The 20890-nt window shown below is 34.6% G+C and overlaps 1 protein-coding gene across 1 annotated transcript in view; it reads left to right on the top strand.

The window, feature by feature from the left end:
- Window positions 1-9727, top strand: part of Tacr3 (tachykinin receptor 3) — an 82525-nt gene extending 72798 nt beyond the window's left edge. The window contains exons 4-5 of the mRNA XM_026404657.2: window positions 7050-7246; window positions 9415-9727. Coding sequence (XP_026260442.1) covers window positions 7050-7246; window positions 9415-9727 — 510 coding nt within the window. The remainder of the gene's footprint in view (window positions 1-7049; window positions 7247-9414) is intronic.
- The last annotated feature ends 11163 nt before the right edge of the window (window positions 9728-20890 follow it).

The raw sequence follows: 20890 nt of genomic DNA, 5'->3' as shown, positions 1-20890 counted from the left end.
ACTTGGGGCAAATACAATTCAACTGTCATACTCTGCCTCTGGTGACCCCGATTTATGTCCTTCTCACATGCAGAGTGCATTCACTTCATCTAAATAGTCCCCAAATCATTACTCATTCCATTAACAATTCTCAATTCAAAAATCTCATTGTATTGTCATTTTGAGGTATGGGCGAGACTCAAGGTAAGATTCATCTTTGAACCCAATTTCTCTCTAGCTATGATCCTCTGTAGGCAATTAAATTATCTGTTTCCAAAATACAATGATAGGAAAAGCCAAGGATAGACATTTCCATTCCAAAAAGGAGAGATTAGAAAAAGGAAGGGGATGATGGGTCCCAAGCAAGTCTGAAACTTGGCAGTACAAAGTTCATTAAATTTTAATGCTTGAGAATAATCCTCATTACTTCGATGCTATGTCCTCTGGGCCCACTAAGGCAGTAACTCTAATGCCTTGGCCCTGGTCAGTGCCTCAGTCCCCCATGCCCTGCTTACAGTTTGTGACCTTTGAATCTACAGTGGCAATGGCAGCCCTGCCAACCTCAGAACTGCTTTGGGGTCTTTCTTCCCTTTTCTTGAAAGATAATGTCTGGTTGTAGCAAAAGAGTTCTATTGGCCTAACCTATAAATCAAAACAGTCTGACAACTTTTCCATTTTGTCCCAACTCTGTCACGTTCCATTCAAAGTTTTCTACTGAAATAAATTCATCTCTATTGAGAACTTCTGCTGAGATACCAAGTTAGGTCTTTAAGCCATTCTTCTGTAATCTCTATCAAATGATGGTCTAGCCACATCCTCAGTGTTCTCTCCAGAACTTCCTGTCTTAGTTTTTGCTATATGGAGAGACTGAGAATTTTCCAAGTCTTCAGGTTCTTGTTATTATCTATTTAACAATTCATTCTTTAATATATATCTCTCCTCACACATTTTACCACAAGCAACAAGGAGAAACTGAGCTATACCTTGAATGCTTTGCTTAGAAATCTCCTCAGCTAAATATCCAAGTTTATCACTCTTATAAGTTTTACTTTCCACAAAACAATAGAGAACAATTTTGCCAAGTTCTTTTCAACTCTACAAGAACTGTCTTCATCCCAATGATCAATAATATTTCTGTATTTCCATTGGTGGCTTTTCCAGGGAATCTTTGATGTTTATATTTCTATCAATATTCTGTTAATGAACTTGATACTCCCAAATTTCAGTATGTACATTGCTAAGACTATGAAATCTTTCTCTACTGTCCTTTTCTCTCAGAGCGCTCACTCACTAGAACTGCCTTTCTCACCCATCTTTCTAACAACAGTCTCTTTCTTCAAGGCAATCCAGGCTTGTTTATTTTCACATTTCACAGTTCTTTCAGCCTGTACCAATTACCCAGTTCCAAAGCCTGTTTCACACTTTTAAATATTTGTTAGAGCAGCACCTTATTTCTCATTATAGAAGCCTCTGTTAGTTTGCTGGGCAACATAAGACCATAGACAGGGTGGTGTAGGCAATAGAAGTTTATCTCCTCACAATTCTGGAGGCCGAAGGTCTAAGAAACAAAAGGGCAGCAGTGTTACTTTCTTCCCAGGCTTCTCTCTTTGACATACTGATGGCTGTCTTCTCCCTGTGTCTTCATGCCATCCTGCCTCTGTGTGACTGTGTGTCTTCTTACAATAATACCAGTCATATTGGATTAGGGTTCGAGTACTTCCTTTTAATTGAATTACCTTTTTAAAGACACTATATCCAAATACAATCACACTCTGAGATCGCAGGCATCAGAATTTCAACATATGAATTTTGAAGGGAGCACAATTCAGGGCATAACAAACCTCTACAAGTTATCTCTAATTTATATTCATGATCCTTTAAAACCAATCTTTATACCCTCTCCTTTAATGTACAGACTTTTCTAATGCCACTCATCTTCTCTATGTGGCTGCACCCCTCTCTTTGGTTTAAAGTCCTCACATACCTAGACTCCTAGAGTGCTCTCAATGCCCAAGTTTCCAATGGAAAAATAAAGTGAGACTGAAAATGAAATATGACTAATGAAATGTAAAGAAATAGATTAAAAACAGCACATATATGCAATACTGTCATTTTTCATGTATGTGCACATAAGTTTTTTTTCATTGTTTGGGGCTTCACTTAATTTTTTGTAGTCCTTATTCTATTATAAATTGGATGCACATGTTGGTTGGATTGTGAAACTGTTCAGTTTCTTGGATGATACTAACATAATATGCTTATATTCTCCTAATACTGAAATTACTAGAAAAATTCAACTTATCCTCTGGACAACCCACACTGTTTCCAATAAGAACTTTACTAAGTTCTTATTTTCTCACTGGGACTGAAATTCTTAAATATAGTCATTGAAACTGAACAAGCTTAAGTAGCCCATGAAGAAGGATTGTAAGATTTCTTTTTTTTTTTTTTTTAGTTAAGTTCGACACAATACCTTAATTTTATTTATTTATTTTTATGTGGTGCTGAAGATTCAACCCAGGGCCTCCCATGTGCGAGGCAAGTGCTCTGCCACTGAGCCTCATCCCCTAATGTAGATGTTCTTTGTTAACAGGTTTTTTTTTTTAATTGCTTATACTTGAGAATGTTATTTTAGCTGGATAATTTATGGTTAAAATAAACAGTCCTATAATTTGCACTTAAGGAAATGCATTGGTCTCTTCCAGGACACATGTGCAGAGGGAAGGTATAGAGAGGTGGTAGGATATGACCCAGGATATAGTTCTTCAAATCAGATGCTCTGGGGAGATTCTAACCAAGATTAGAAGTTTCCTCTCACATGAGGTTAACTGTTTCTAGCTCAGACAAGACTAAATCTTGCACTGAAAAATATGACTCCTAGATATTTTAATAGTTGGCAGTATTTTATTTAATTTCTAGACTGATTTTTTTATGACCTAAACCTTAAAATCACTCATCCTTCTATAATTAAATGTGATAGATGAGAAGAGCTTCAGGCTTTTAAGACTAACTTGCACACAATACAAAGATCAGAGATATTTTTCCCTTAGATACATGAGGAAAACATGCCCCAAATTTATTCACACTAACTAGAACATGCATTTCAATCCAGCCTGTATGGTTAAAATGGACTCTTAACACTAACAGCAGCACTCTAACTTCAATAAGGGCTACATCACTTGTTTCCACTATAACTTTAATAAGGGCTACAACACTTCTCTTTCTGCTAGTAAGTTCCTGCACCAAGGACAACAAATGGCAGAAAACATACATGTTGCCATGGAAAATAACTCCCATTGCCTCAGAAGCAGGATATGTCTATCAGCCTCAAGAAATACCGAATATCAATCAACCTTTAAGTCCAGTTACAAAGAAATTTGCTGAAACACAATGAAAAATTTGAATCTTCTCTATCCCAGACTCTCATCTTGCCTGAAAATCTCAAGACTTCAGGACTCTACCATCTAATCCCTTTCCATCTTCTCATTCATAGCTCTCTAGTGTCATTCTCTAGCCACACAACACAATGGTATCTGCTCACAGCATTTACACATTTTTTATTATTTATTGATGCTCAAACTTGGGTTTTCTTATAATTCAAACAGGGTTTTCTTCAGCATTTTATCAGGATGATAATCACAATTTTGTGGTTTCAGCATCTCACAAAGTAAAACAATTTCTCCCACCCAAGAGATGACCTTTGTAATTATATCAAAGCAAGGGTCCCAAAAGTTCAATACTTGAAGTCATTCTCTATGATTTTTGGGAGCAGGGAGCTGAGGTAACAGTATCTTATAGAAATAAAGAAACAAAATATAACAATTGTTTCACTTTAGAAGAGACTTTCTTTTAGGGTCTTTTTGGCTTTTCCCAAATATCTTCAAATATATTTCTAAATAATTTGCCAGAAGGTCCTAAATATCCTACCTACATGAATCAGAAATTATCTAAAACTTCTGCTGTACCTCCACATACATTTTAATTGTGTCCATGTTTTCCTAGACTTTTTCCAGGTTTTTACTTGGAAGCCTCTTAAAAAGAATCAGATAGCTTTAGTAGATTTTTGCTATTGTTGGGAAATAATTTTGTGCATTGACAGTTTGTGTCCATCTGTATTAGAGGACACATTTAATTGTCATACTTTTCTTGCTCTTAACATTTATTTAGAATGAAATTTAATGTTTTGAAACACCCAAACAACATATGCTTCTGTTGTTTTGCATTTATTCTCTTTACCTGAATTTATTTGCCAGAATGGGAAATAGCCACCCTGGCATGGTCATTTTATACACACATGTCCATTTTACATTTAGGGAGCAAATGATACCCGTAATTAACAAATGAATGAAATCTTAGACATTACTTAACCAGTATTTTAATTTATTTAATTTTATATTCATTTTCATTCATTTAATTAAAACAAAATTGGCACCCATTATTTCTGAAGTCCAGTCTAGATGCCTAGAATACATCAGTGAACAAAACAAGCAGGAAAGTCTTGATCTTTTGTATTCTAGTAGGAGTATAAACAGAACACTTAAACTGAAAATAAGGAGCAAGGTAAGGGCCTCTAACTGTGCTGGAATAACAGATTGTAATTTTAAATAGACTCGTGAAAACAGGAATCTCAGAAAATTGACAATACGCAGATGCTTAAAGGAGATGAGCAAGTTAGCCAGTAGAAATAATTGACAGAGGAGGGCTCCAGGTAGAGGGAGGTCAGGGAGAATAATCTGGAGCGGGAGCTTGCCTATTTTGTTCAAGAAATAACTGCTTCCACAGTTAACAATGAAAATGTCAATAGAACCATCTCATTCAGTCTAATCTCCCCAACCCTGTAGTTAGCAGGTATGCATTCAGCCATTTTTCATTGTAATAAACATGTACATTCTTGTAAATAGTATTTTCAATTTTATTGACAAATGTTTGTACTCACTACATTTCTATGCATTTTTACAATGATTTTACTTTTTTTTCATTATATTGCAAACTTCTGGGTAAGGAATGAATCCTCTATTATATTTCCCAAAATTATTTTCTATACCCAACTAGTATTCAACGTGTTGTCAACTTTAAGAAGGAATAATAGAAGATTTAATAGTCTGAGTTTTAAAGACCCTTAGTTCCACGAATTGCAATGGTCAAATCTTTTAGTCTTTGTCTCAGTTTCATATTCTGCAACTATAAGACAGTAAAATGTTAATATGTACTATATCGCATAACTTAGATAAAATATGGAACTAACTTTGATTCCACAAATATATGAATAAGATATATGAGTAAAAGTTCAAAAATCTGAATATAGTTCTTCAGGAAAAAAATGCAATTTGAAGAACACTGAGAAAATCAAATAACTGCATGGCATGGTCAGTGATGACATTCTGTGAGCTATTGACCCGAATTTTCTGCTCTGATGCCCAATTTTTCATCTGCTCAGTACTAGTCACCTGAATGGTAGTGTTCAGACCTCAAGGGAAACTTTGCCTTCCACACTGATCCATTTCATGCTGTGTCTATTTTAGAACAATGTCTCTCATGATTCTTGACCTTGCCAACTTTCATCCAAATTCACGACTTTCAGTCAAATGACAAGTCCAGCTCATGAAAAATGTAGTTCCCTTGTCTTAAGATGTCTCTTAGGCCATATATCAGAATTTTTTTCTGATTTGTGTTAATCTGACTGTGATAAGCCTCAAAAGTGTTTTGTTGAATATATTTTATTCCAATATTTTATGACTTCCAAATTCCCATAAAGAACAAATTTAGGAGACTGATTAACAGTGAGAAATATTAATTCAGAAATATTAATTAATTAATTAATTTACTTGTTTTGTTTGTTTATTTATTTATTTATTTTTGTGGTGCTGGGGATTGAACCCAGGGCCTTGTGCATCAAAATTTAATTCTATTTTATGCATAAAGCTATATTGCTTTGAGTGACTTTGAGTCTACCTTTCTTGTACATACAGAAATATAGAAAAAAATTATTTGATTTGGAGACTCACGAAGCATCTGCTTATTCAACCTCCTGTTACAAACTGTACATTGCCATTCATCATTCAAATAGATCTTCATCTATTTATGACCAGCAATATGCCGGTGACCATACTAGTGCAGGGTTCTCTCTACCTTTCAGGAATTCATGACCAAGTACAGAAGAAATGAAAGTTACACTCTACGTAGGCCAGAGCTTTCCAGGATATTATGGTTCAAAACTTTGAAATAAAAGGAAATGGTCTATGCTTATTAAACTCATAAGAGCCAATGGATAAATATCAGTTATATAAGCCATTTACCTATTTGTGGATTTTAAAGTTAGTGAAATTTCCTTAGATTCTTGTGAGTATTCATAATCACTATTCAGGGAAACCTAATATGAGAAACCAAATTAATATTCAGAAGGTTTCAAAGCAAACATGGTATTAAAATAATCCGAATGTCCTTAAGCCGTTGGACAGACTATAATAATGAGAACCAGCTTAACCCTTGCAGCCCAATGTGCCTCCAGAGTAACTTAGTCAGTTTCTCTGAACGAATCTCTCCATTTGACAGTCTAGCACAGCCATATCTAGCTCCTGTTTCTCTCTCCCTAGGCTCTGTAGGATTCTGGAAACACTTTCTTCAGGTCAATTAAAATATATTTGTTTATGTTTGCATTAGTGCTTTTCATTAATTTGGGTAGGTAGAAACAGAAAGTTAACCCAAACTACTTTGTGTTTCTTGAGATTTACCTTAGCTGACTAGCTATCTATATATATATGTATATAAATATGTGTATATATGTGTGTATATATATATGTGTGTATATATACACACATATATACACATATTTATATACATATATATTTATATATGTGCATGTTTATGCTTTATAGTATATCTTTACATATATGTGTGTATACATGCATGAATTTCTATGGTATATTCACCATTTTTAATATATTGACAATTCCTTAGGCATACTGTGTATTTGATGTATTTAATTATACTGGTATTTGCAGTAAGGTATTAGAACTATTATGCCTAATTTTTTAAAATTTGTTAAAAATGATTTCTTTGTTTCTTTCCAGGTTGTAAAAATGATGATCATCGTTGTGGTGACATTTGCCATCTGCTGGCTACCCTATCATATTTACTTCATTCTCACTGCGATCTATCAACAATTAAATAGATGGAAATACATCCAGCAGGTCTACCTGGCCAGCTTTTGGCTGGCAATGAGCTCAACCATGTACAACCCCATCATCTACTGCTGTCTGAATAAGAGGTAAAAAATGAACCCACCCAATCAAGCTTTTTATCACCCCTGCCTTTGCTGGAAGTACATATTGTGCCCGTTTCTTGGTGCTAATTTAAAATACAGAAAGACAGGAGAATGTAAAGATCTGCTGAGAGGAGCACAGAGATTGGTTTTTAAGGAGTTCACCCTACTTCACAAAATGTCACATTTAAAAATTACATGCTCAAAACAGTGTTTGAAGAGGTTATAATTGGGCATTTTTTGTATGTGGGCCACTTCTCTCTCCAAACTCTTCAGAATTTTACCTGCCAAGGAAAAAGAAATGATTAAAAGTGGTGAACTGTGTTTGAATCTTCAAGGAAATAAAGGTGCACAGATAATGTCTATGAGATGGAGAGCTGATGACTTAGGTGAATGGGCTGTGTTAGAAAAGATGTCTCATAAATTGACTTTAAAACAGATGTTGCTGTGGGAGTGATATAACAAACAGGAAAGACAAGGAGAATCCTAGTCTCCTAGTCCTCCTTCCCATGAAACAATGAGGGGTGATTTCTAGAGGATGCAGCTTCCACTGAGATGGATTGTAAAGAAGTCAGGGAGCAAGGGAAAAATGTTCATAAAGCTTTTAAAATATCAGGACACTTAGCCAGGAGTGGTGGTACATACATGTAATCCCAGTGGCTCAGGAGGCTGAAGCAAGAGGATTACAAGTACAATACCAGCCTCAGCAACTTAGGAAGACTCTTTCTCAAAATAAAAAGGTCTAGGGATATTCTTCAGTGGTCAAGCACCTGATACAAAAAAAAAAAATATATATTTAAGACTAGAAAAAAAGGAGCCTGACTTTGACTTTGCTGGCAAAACAACAGATGTGATTAGGTTTTTCAGCCATTGTTATCTCAAGAAGAAAAAATGAGTTAATTGATTTGGGTCTACCCTTGTCTTCTCTGTAGGGAAGTTAAGATCACAGATACTAAAGTTAAAATGATCTAGGTTCAAATCCACACCTAGTATTTTCCAGCTATGTAAGCATGAAATGTTCTCTGAGCCTGATTTTCCCCACTTGCAACATAGAACATAATATCAACTTCAAAGGTGGTTGTGAGATTAAATGAGATAAAGTATGTGAAATTTTTAGCATAATTATTAGAATATAAAAAAATTGAGATTATAGGTCTTTTAGTGGTCAAATGCATAAATAACAAACTTATTATCATATCAGTGTTGGTCACCTATGGCCAGATAACAGTAACTTCTCATTGAAATTTACTTAGACAGGAATTTTTTTCTATTTTTCACTAAGAAACTATCACTTTCTAATAAAAAATGAAAATGAGACATAATTTATACATCTGCTTATGTGAACAAAATGAATTTCAACTGCAATAAAATTACTTTAGCAAAAAAAAGACTACAAAAAAAGTAAAATGTGGTTTCCAGATTTAAAAAAAAAAAAAAAAAAAACTTGTTTCTATGTTCCACAAATAGAGTGGTATGCCTAAATTTCACAAAGTTGACAATGTCCAGGATGTTTTATGCACTAATAGAAATGGGTCTTAATAAAAATAGCTGCATAAGCCAAATCCTAAGCCCTCTTCCCAGTTGGGGCTCCGCCACACTGTGCCTTAAGTTTGTTAAATAATTAACTCTTACTCTTTTCCACTAATTGCATAAGTCACTTAATTTAAGCTACCGCACAAGCAATACTTTGCTTTTAAACTTCATTTAATCATCTACCAAAACAAGGATTTCACTCTTTCACATATAATTAGGTTAAAAACCATTAAGATTAACAATTAATTCTACCATTAAATGATGTTATCATTTATAAATGGGAATTATTTGTGGAGAAGCTATTTTTAAACACAGTATTCCATCTGAAGTGTTATAACCAGCCATATTAATTCAATTATACTTATGTAAATGTATACAATTAGTGCAGAAAACTAGTTTCTTTGGCATATTAATAACCTGGTGCTTTTCCTTTTCTATTTGATGACTTCCTTCTCAGTGATGAGACATCAAGATTCTATTCCAACAAGAACTGAGAAGACTAATACTAATACCATGGCATAGACTCTGAATTGGGGTAGAAAATCAGGCTTAACTGCCTTCAGTAAGGTTCCCTATGGCAGCTGGAGAAAATGTCCCTTTGAAAACATAACTGTTTCTCTCTGTGGCCCTCTTCCCCTCAGATTTCGAGCTGGCTTCAAGAGAGCATTCCGCTGGTGTCCTTTCATCCAGGTTTCCAGCTATGATGAGCTGGAGCTCAAAACCACCAGGTTCCACCCAACTCGGCAGAGCAGCCTGTACACCGTGACCAGGATGGAGTCGGTGACAGTGGTGTTCGACCCCAGTGACACCGACAACACCAAGTCCACTCGGAAGAAAAGAGCCACACCCCGAGACCCCAGCTTCAGTGGCTGCTCCCGTGGGGATTCCAAGTCGGCCTCCACCACCTCCAGTTTCATAAGCTCACCCTACACCTCTGTGGAGGAGTATTCATGAGGCCATTTCCCGAGGTGAAAGATTTGTGTGAGGCCATCATGGTGCCAGCGTGGGTCCCCGTTCTCCTGCCTGTCAATATTGTATTGCATACTCTCTGGAAGCAGGAGGGCAACTTTGCTTAGGCAGCTATGTTTAAGTCAAGAAAGATAGCATGTAAATATAACAAAGACCCTACTAAGATAGTAAACCATCCCCTGCCCCCCTGCAAAAAAAAAAATAATAAATGAAGTGGATGTAAGTACATTCTTTAAAAACTCTAAATTATTATATGCAGCAAAAATATATATCTAAAAAATACTTGAGGGTTGGGTTGTATGGCTCAGTGCTACAGTGCTTGCCTTGCATGAGTGAAGCACTGGGTTCAATACCCAGCACCACATAAATAAATAAAATAAAAGTATTGTGTCCACCTACAACCTAAGAAATATTTTTAAAAACCTTGACAATTGTCGAGTTTCTCTCATTGAAAAACTACAGTATACATTTGTGATACTAAAATGACATACAGTTTTCCCAAAAGATTAAAGAAGCTTTAAAATATATTCTGAGTAAGGAAAAACAAACTCTACATAAAATGAAACTTTTCATCTACAGCTATAGAATGGAAAAGTTCAATGGCTCCTTTTCCCATGAGAGTTATGGAAAATTAACCTCAGAAAGTAGGAAGTAATAAAAAACCTTTTTCAAGAAAATTCATTTTGTGGCATGAAAGCTGTTAAAGGTTTAAAGATTTCCTGAAAGACACTTAACAGAAAATAAAATCACATCAAGTCATTAGGCAGATAGACATATTATTCTCTGAATTATTTTTTCTGAGAAAGTGACTTTAAAAGAAAAAAATAATCACCTAATTTTGACTATATATTTTAAATGCCAATCTATTATATAGTCAACTTTAGAACCTTAAAAGGACAAAGTGAATTCCTAGATTCTTCTGTTTTATTTTTCACAGATTTTTAAAAGTTAGGTAGATTATATAATACTAAAGATGCCTTCTAATGCAGAAGAGGAGAATCCCATTTGCCTCTATAATTAGCTACCAATTATTAGACAAGAACTACAGAAAGTCATTCATAGGTATGAAGAGACAGGAACATCTGCTAACTTCAAAGGCAGATGTTTGTCACCTCTAGTCTAAGGAAAAAGTTTTAGAATTAACTTTATCAATAGTACTGTGTACTTTTCTACTCCCCTAATTTAAAAAGAAGCAAGGACTAGTGGAATACATCAGAATATGTTTCGAGTGCCAGTCCTTATGGGGAAAAAAAGTTGTAGGAGTTAAAGAGGAAAATGTAACTGAAAATACTACTATACCTACAAGTAAATAAAAAAAGATGTAGAGAGGTAAGTCAAGTGCTAGAAAAAAAAGCTTTAGAATAGTTTGGATACATATGAGCTAATTAATGTCAGGTGAGCAAGAGAATAACAATCACCCTTTCACACAAAGACCTCTTCCTAGTTTAGCTAACCCCAACTTTCTCTGGGAAAAAATAAAGCCCTTTTATTACCAGAAAATTGATTGACAGATGATAGATAAATAGATAGATAAACAAACAGATGGATATGTAGGCACATTTCTGAGACCCATAACAAAACAATGAACACCTGAGTAAAGAATTTATCTTCCAGACCTCAGTCCTTATAAATCATCTTTCCTTAAATTGGGAATACTGTCAATCCTGTCCAATAAAATCACAAACTTTCTGAGAACGTGGATGTGTAGTTTAAAACTTCTTTAAAATATCATTACATTTTAAAATTGTCCAAATAATTACATGTAACATTTAACAATATTAGAACCAATATCTTTTTGAAGAACAGGATAAAAGCAATTATTCAATGGCAAATCATGGTAGATTGCTATCATATTAATCTTTCAATCCTCCTCCCTATTTTGGGGCCAAAATCAGAAAAACCCAATTGTTTCAACGTGTTAAAAGTCTAAATAACTTCACCAGATGTGTTCGAGTTGAATTTCTTTTAATGATACCAATAAACAAAAGGAAGCATATAAAATGCATACATGAGTGTTCAGGCATATATTATTATACAATAAATATAACAACTTTAAAAATTAAATTAAAAATCAATTTTGAAATAGTAAATGGTAATTAGAGGGTTGTCATAAATAAATCAGTAAAGTCCAGGAAGCTTGTGTGCATGTTTTAATCAAATTTCATTATTTAGTATCTAATTGTTTGAATATAATGCCTTTTTAATGTTCATATTTAAAAATGTTAATGCTTATCAAATGTAAAAATGTCAAAAAAAGTCTAGTATGTAAATTAAGGTGTAACTTTCTTCTTAAATATATGAATGATATGGGCCTGGCATAATTAATGTACAAGACACATGGGAAATATTTAGCTATAGAATACAAATATGAAGTTTGGCCTTCAAATTTCATATCAACAGCCACCACCAAAATACACTTGAAAAATCTAACTCCTGGCCTTCACACCTGTTAGGAAAATTCAGTGGAATTTGCTAAGACATTTCTGAGTAAAATTATTGTCCTGGTCAGTTTTGTTTGTTTGTTTGAATTTTTTTTTTTCCTTGAGTAGATTTGCTGTTCCTTCACTGAACACCATCCCTTCTAGTGTAATAGAAATACTTGAGGCCTGAATGTATCTTTTTAATACTTTTGAGGAAAATTGACATCATTCATTCAGTATTCATGACTCTTAAACCAATATATACAGGCAGAGTTTAAGTTCAAAAATGTAATCAATAATAATAATGAAGTAAATGAATGAAAGAGGTAAGAGTTTCAATCTTTTGTCTAAATTGACACTAAGGATTATAGTACATATGGAAATCAGTTTCAACAGTAATCACTCTAAATAAATAAAAAAATCACTTTAAATCAATGTTTCATATTTGCCAGGTTTTAGAAGAATTTGCCTCCAAGATTCACTGTATGCTGATATTAAAGTTCAGCATGAATCTTCATTGTTTGCAAGAAAACACTGACTCAGAATACTGAGCAGACAAAAAAAACCCATGACATTTTATCTAAGATTTTGCTCAACATCAGAAAAATCTAAAATATTTTGAGAGAAATCTGAAATGTCTTGCATCATTTTAAATATTCTCTTTTTAAAAGAAAAAAAGAAAATGAAAATATTATGTTTTTTATTATTTTGCATCTGAACAAAGTGTTTGAAATTATCTGCAAGGGAAAAGCAGTATGGTTCTTGTATAATCTGATCTAACATTTTTTTATTTATTTATCTTTTGGGATTTTTTGGTGGTTCAGTGTGCTGTTGCTTTATTCCACTATTCTACCTCCCAACCTCATAATAGTGACATTTCTGACCTAGCCACCAAATTCATATTCTATTCCAGTTCCTGAAAATCTCTTATAAACAGACATCTGACTTCAAAGTACCTCCAATCTTATAACACATATGAAATACCAAGAAGCATAGTGTCAAGTATCAAGATTTGGAAACAAGATAAATGTGAAAAATCAATGAAGGCCAGCTCAAAATTTGATTTCATTTTTGTTAATACAGAATTTACTTGGAAAACCTTTGATTAGTGTTTGATAAATTACTCCATCAAATATAAATTTGCAGCTAAACATCTAACAGTAACAATTTGAGTTCCATTTGTCTTTGACAAGGTGCCAAAAGTTCAGGAAATCAAGCATGACACTGTCCTAGTAGAATAATAAGGTTGTAATAATTTTCCTTCAAGCCAAACAGGAATGGAGAATAATGTCCACTCGAGCTATACAAGGTCATTATTTGTGTGATTTAATATATATATAGTGGAAAATATATGCATACAAGAAATAAATGTATATAAAAGTTGTAGCTAGTGAACATAGTATTTTCAAGTGTGGTAATCATACTGAGTATGTTTAATCAATTGATGTTCTTTGCATATATGGTATTATGTAATAGATTTAATTTCAGTATTTTTCTTTGAATACATTAAAAATGATATGAAAAATTAAAAATACCAATTTTCCTGTTGGTTATTAAAACATATGTAATGGAGGGTCTCATCTTTTGTAAACATAGTCACCCAACTATCACACAAAACAACGTGTGCTACCTCCCTGTCTTTTTATCATAAAAATGTCCATTTTTTGTAAGTTTCCTGGATTCAAACAAAACATTTAAGGGAGCAAAGTTATCAAGGTACAGAAAAATCATTCTGTAGAGGGAATAGGACCAAAGAAACAGGAATAGAACTCAAAGCATACGTAGCCGAGTATAGAGCATCTTACAACTATGGCATCCAGCCTATTCCCAGCAACAGACTCCAGTTTAAATTTGAGCCCCCTAATGGATATCTGGGGGACTTGGAGTGTTTGATTCTCTGCTCTGAGCCTCACTTAATGTACCCGTAATAAAAAGAAAAATAATAATTTCCTCAGAAAGCTAATGTGAGGTTTAAGTGAGTTAATATATAAAAAGGACAAAGCCAACCAGGAAAAAGAAAATGTTTAAAACATAATCATTATTATTGGGAGCATGTAGAAAAATATTAGACGAACCCCTTTTTTTGCCTGTACCATTCTACCTCCATCCAAAGCTCTTTGAGGAGCTATGGGTAGACTTAAGAACTTTTATCACTTGACCCTGGGCTGTTTTCAGAGTTCCAATGAGAACTCATGGTTTGCATACATGTGTTCTGGGAATTTGCTATCTGTCTCTGGTCCCTGAATATGGAAAGCTATATAGGTGAAGGGTTGGACATGGACAATCAACAGAAGGAGTTCCTTTCAGCATGTAAAACTAAATTCACTTCTTTAGAGAGATGCAGGTAGGTACAGTTATATGCAGGTTCAGAAATAAGAAGGTTAACCATTAGAGGCTGATAGATAAGGGAGAAAAAGCAGAAAGTTTTTTTTTTTTCAAAGTTTACTTAGAAGCTCCACTGACTTAAATCTTAATGTCTCCTGCCTGGTGCTCTGAGCAACAGTGCCCAGGAACATTTTCAGTTCAGGTATCAACAATGACCCTCACTGCCTATGATTCTAGCAGTCACAAGAACATCTCCCCTGACCTACTCTCTCAGTCCAACTTTCAATGCAAGCCAAGCATCCTCTACCAATTCCTTATAACAGGGGACACAGAAGCAAGACATTTTTATTAGCTTATCACACACTCAGAGCATTAAGAAATCCTCCACACTTTTAAAACATATTTAGTGTTCTTCTGCTCTATTCAACTTATTAGGCAGATATTTTTTTTAAATAATTATTTTAATATGTTAAAAGACTTAAAGGAAACCATGGGCAAAGAACCAAAATGAGCCAGCAAATTGGTATAAAAATGATAATATCAATAAGGAAATGGAATTTCTCAAAACCAACTAAATGGAAGTTCTAGAGCTATAAAGAACAAGTAAAATGAAAGGTTCTCTAGAGAATTTCAACAGTATTTCAGTAGACAGGAGAAAGAGAGAATTTGGTGATAGTGTACATGAAATTATCTAGACTGAGGAGTAGAAAAGAAAGAATGAAGAAGAGTGGATAGAATGAAAGGAATACATGGAACATTATCAACCAGACCAACATACAAATTGTGAGTCTCATATGGAAATTCAAATAACTGGAAAGAGGACATAAAAAATATTTGAATAAATAATGGTTGAAATCTATCCAAATTTTATGAAAGGAATTAAAAGTTAGGGAGAAAAATTAGAGAAAAGTGTCCTTAGGATAAAAAAATATATATTTCATGTAAAAAGTAATCAAAAAGAACTGTGGTACCCATACTAACAATGGATAAAATAGGCTTTTATTCCAAAACTATTACAAGACACAAAGAAGGATATATATTGATTAAAGGCTCAAGTCATCAAGAATATAAAACAATTATATACATGCAACTAACTACAGAGCCCCAAAATAAATGAAATGAAAGTGAATAAAAATAGACGAATAATTGTAATCATTAGTGTTTTCGACAGCTTTTTTACTGCTGTGCCCAACAAGAATAAAATATAGAAGGAAAAGTGTACTCAGGGCAGTTTCAAAGTGCCGCAGTCTGGCTGGGCACAAAATAACCGAGCCACCACACAGCCTTGTAGGTTCAAAACAGGAACTCCTTTATTCTCCGCACTCCCACAAACACCACCCACGTGGCCTTCTCCCGGAACATACCATACAACAACCGGAAATCCCTCCTCCGGAAATCCCTCCTCCGGAAATCCCTCCTCCGGCACTTCCCTAACCAACCAGAACTCCCCAGGAATCCCTGGGAGAACTCCAAAGTAGCAGGTTGAGGGGACAGCAGGGGTCTAATATACAATTGAATACACAGCTTAACATAACCATCATCATCTCAATGGCTTGCTGGCATCATCTCTCAACCACTCCATTCTGGCAAAAATGCCATGTGTCATCCTGACTCGCTGTGGCCCTCATGTCAGAGGACATGACAATCAGAAAACAGAAAGAGCCTGTACAGAATAAGGACACAATATAAACCCCAAAGACATGTCCCAATGACTCACCTCTTTCAGCCACACCCTACCTGCCTACAGTTACTACCCAGTTAAGGCTCCATTCTTTGGGGTTCAAGAAGAGACAGAACATCATGGTGAAAGAATGTGGTGGAAGTGGCTCACATGATGATCAAAAGCAGAGATAGAAACCACTTGCCAGATACAAAATATATACTCCAAAGGTAGCCCCCAATGACCACCTCCTCCAGCTACATGCTACCTGCCTTCAGCTACCACTCAGTTAATCCCATCAGGGGAGTAATTCATTGATTGTGTTAAGGCTCTCACTCGACCCAATCATTTCACCTCTAAATTTTCTTGCATTATCTCACACATGAGCTTTTGGAGGATACCTCACATCTAAGCAATAACAATTGGGGATTTTGGTAATACCACTTTCAAAAATCAAGAGAATATCTAGACAGATAATCTATAATAAAACAGAGAATTCGAAAAATATTATGAACAACTATAGCTAACACACATATCCAGAACCCTCCACTCAGAACATCAGGATATATATTATTCTACATGTACACAGAATATTCTTCAGGATAGGTGATATTTTATTCAATAAAACAAGTCTCAAAATTTAAAAATACTGAAATAGTACCATATATCCTATCTTGCAAAAATGGAGTGAAGCTAGAAATCAGTAACAAGGAAAACTGAAAGATTCACAAGTTAAAAATAGAAATTAAATAGCCTGTTCTTAAACAACTGTAAGGGTTCATCGTATATATGTGTAAGCTTGATGGGATCATGGGGTGCCCAAATGCTTGGATAAACATTATTTCTGGGTGTAACTAAGTGTTTCTAGAAAAGAGAAGAGAAGAAAAACTGGGCATGGTAGAACACATCAGTAATCCCAGTGGCTCAGGAGGCTGAGGCAGGAGGATCCAAGTTCAAAGCCAGCCTCAGCAACTTAGCGAGGCCCTGAGCAACTCAGTGAGATTCTGTTTCTCCATAAAATACAAACTAGGGCTGGGGATGTGGCTCAGTGGTCAAGTGTGCCTGCATTCAATTCACTGCACCACCCCCCATCCTTGCCTCCCAAACAAACAAACAAAAGCAATTGCCTATGAGAATGAGCATCATCCAACTAAGGATCCAAATAAAATAGAAGATGGAGGAAGGGAGAATTGCTCCTTCTGCCTGATGGAATAAGAATATTGGTCTTTTCCTACCCTCATACTAGCATCAGACTCGGATGAACCACACCACTAGATTTCCTGGGTCTGCATCTTGCACACAGCCAGATCAAATTTCTCAGTCTTCAGAATCATTTGACCAATAGGAAAAATATGAATCAAAACCAAAACAAGATACCACCTGCTAGGATAGTTGAAATAGAAAAGAAAGATAATAGCATAGTTTGACGAGAATGTAAAAAAAAATACAATGATTTCAATGTAGGAAAATTAAAATTAAATTAAAGGTAAAATGGTGCAGCCTGTGTGGCACAATTTGGCAGTTCCTTGATCTTTTAAACAAAGTTACCATAGGACCTCAGATATTCTACTCACAGGTTTCTACCCAAGAAGAAACAGAATGTCCACTCAAAACTTGTACATAGGTGTTCATTGCAGCATTATTCATAATAGATTAAAAAGTCTAAGCAAACCCAAATACCTACCAGCTGATGAACAGATAAAACAGAATTCCAGTAAAATCAAATATTTGGAAACATATAAAAGAAATTAAATACTGGTTTGTGCTACCACATGAATGAACCTCAAATCCAAATGATAGATGAAAGAAATCAGCCACAAAAAAAAATCATGTGCTGTATGATTCCAGCTACAGAAAATGAAGAAAACAGGTAAATTACAGAGAAATAAAGTAGATTCTTAGGTTCCAGGTTACCTAGTGCTGGAAGAGAGAGGAAAGTGAAAGAGAGAGAGTAGTAAGTGCTAATGAGCACAAGTTTTCTTTTTGGTTTTATAAGAATATTCTAAAACCAGATTATTTTGTTAGTTACACAAATCTGAAATACACTAACAACTACAAAATTGAATACCTTAAATGTGAAAACATATCAAAAACCTTTTTTAAAAAAAGAATAAGGATCTCAAGAAGCAAAAGTCTAATGAAAACATCAACAGCCTATACCATTTTTTTAAAAAAGACCTATGGAAAAAATCATCAAATCAGAAAGCAAAAGAGTTGGTTGTATGGTCCCTAACAAAGAACTTTAAAAAAGTAGAAAAACCAGTTTTCTTTACAAATGTAACAGGCTTTTAAAAAGTCATGCTTTCCCTTATGATGAACATAACTGGAATTGGACATAAATTTTCCATTAGAAACATCTCAGTCCATGGACAGAATTTATACCAGACACAGATGCATATTGAAATACGAGATGCCAAACATATCATTAAAAAACAATAATTCAGGGATTCCCTGTTTTTATTTGTAAGCAATAGACATGAACTCCAGTAATCTTAGACAAAAGGAATTTTATAGAACACATTAGGAAACTCATAAACTGTCTCCAAGTTCTAGAAGAACAAGCCTGGAGCCATGCAAATACTGGCAACACACAAATCACACCTGGAACCATTAACTTAGTGACACTGCCACCAGAATTACTGGAAACAATCACTATTGTTTGCAAAACTTTTATTGCCTAAACTGAGCAGCTGGTACTGTGGTGGAACTGCTGCTGCTTCTGTCTCTATAAATTGGATGTTGGTGCTACTGTGGCACCACCCCTATTGGAACAGATTCTCCTGATCTTCTGCTTTGCCTAATAAGCTTTCAATCCAAAGTGTAAGGCAGTTACATCAGATTGGTATAGCCTAAGCCAATGTGCCTGCCCCTAGCTTCAAGGCAGCAAAAATGAGCATCAGATTTTCTGCTTGTAAAATAGGAAGGACTACCTGTTTCATAAGGTAGCAATTCTTCAAACACAGATGCCAGGTATTCAATAAGAATGGCAAAAATCTGCTATAAATATCTTGAGAAAAAAAATAAGAGGAGAGTACTTCAGACTAGATGGAGAGCAGCATTAATTGCAAAAGTTCTGAGTCAGGAGACATTGACTGTCTTCAGAACCTGTTGTCAGGTATGTACCAGATGAAAGAGCTGGTAATACTTGGGTTCCCTGGTATAGCAGGAAGTTCAGGACCATGTGGCCCCAGAGGAGGAGTTGGACAGTAGATGATGATGAGGATGATGATGCAGAAGATGAAAATAACACTGATAGCAAAACTAACCCAGATGGACCATCTACAAAACAGCCAAGATCATCTTCTTAAGCTATAACTTTTATGAAATTTAAAAGACTGACATTATATCCTAGTTATCATACTCTGATATTTAAGGAAGATTTATGCTCCAATTTGAGAAAGCATTTAATTTGTTCCCCTGGGACAAGTTTGTCAGAGAGAAAAACTTGCTTCTGTTTCTAGCAGAGAAAGATATAACAAATGTTTAGGAATGAAATCTGTTTTCTTGAGTAAGAAATTTTAGACCATAGAAAAGAAATGGAACATATCAGTATGTATAAAATCCTCCAAGTTGGCAACTGAATTTTTATCATTGTTTTCTATTTTTGAAATTGTCATTGAATTAAATCATCGTGATGTTTTCAACTCTTAGATTTCGTTATACAAAGAACATGTCATGGATCATGGGCAATAATATTTCAAAGCACTGCTAAAAGCAAGTGGCAAAAAATTGACTATTAAATGTTGGAATGTCAATTCTTTTAAGTGGAAGGAAAATAAGAGCATAGAAATACTGATGAAAAGGGAGAGACCTTGAGAGTGAGCCAAGGAAATATTGAATTCATGCCTACACCATTTATATAGACATCCAGAAATAATTCTATTCAGTGTGAATTAATCTTCCGACTTACCCGATAGCTTGAGAGAGCAGGATGGGGTGGTTTTGTGCTGTGATACGGAATATGTACAAATATGAGGCTTAAGTAAACCTGCTACATTGACTGCAACTTGGGTGTTTCCTGTCCACCTGCAGTCATACTTCAGTTTTACTTAACAAAGAACAGTTGAAATTTTAAAAAATATATATTCCTAAAAAAAAAATTTAAAGAAAATATAACTAAATATTAAGTAGATGTCTTTGGTTAATAGAAACACAGTTTATAATTTTCCTTTTCTTTTTTCTATTAATTATATTTTTCCTTAATAAGCCTTTATTGTATCAGAAATTTAAAAAAGTAAAGAACATTATTTTGAGGAAAAAAGTGAATATTCTGTTTTAACTGAATTCAAAGTAAATGCTTCCAGTTTTTTCAAGGTTAGTGTTACCCTCACTTGCAAATATGAAAAATAATTGCTACAGGTTTTAAAGGTTAAAATAGCTGGCTATTCATAGGCAAATAATATCACAATTAGGGATAATTAACATAATTACTATCAAGATATAATGACACATTCACAAAGGCACTGTTTAAATAAATGAAAAGGTAACACCTATGATTATGACAAGTCACAAAGGCAATGATGAACAGCCCAATGTCCTCTTAAAGAACTTGAAACTCTGCCTGGTCTGAGATTTCAGGAATCAAAGTGAAGACCTCTTTGACTAACTATAAATTTTAATACCAAAGAAATTGTTCTTTTAGTTTACACTGAGACAACTGCAGTTCATTCTAAAATATACTTGGAATTATCAAAAATGTTCCTAGTGCATGAACAAAAATTCATCAGAATACTGTTCTATCAC

This window comes from Urocitellus parryii, chromosome 10 (assembly GCF_045843805.1).
Source record: "Urocitellus parryii isolate mUroPar1 chromosome 10, mUroPar1.hap1, whole genome shotgun sequence".
Lineage (NCBI taxonomy): Eukaryota > Metazoa > Chordata > Mammalia > Rodentia > Sciuridae > Urocitellus > Urocitellus parryii.
Note: the sequence above shows the minus strand (reverse complement) of the source record. Positions and strands in the feature narration are given on the sequence as shown.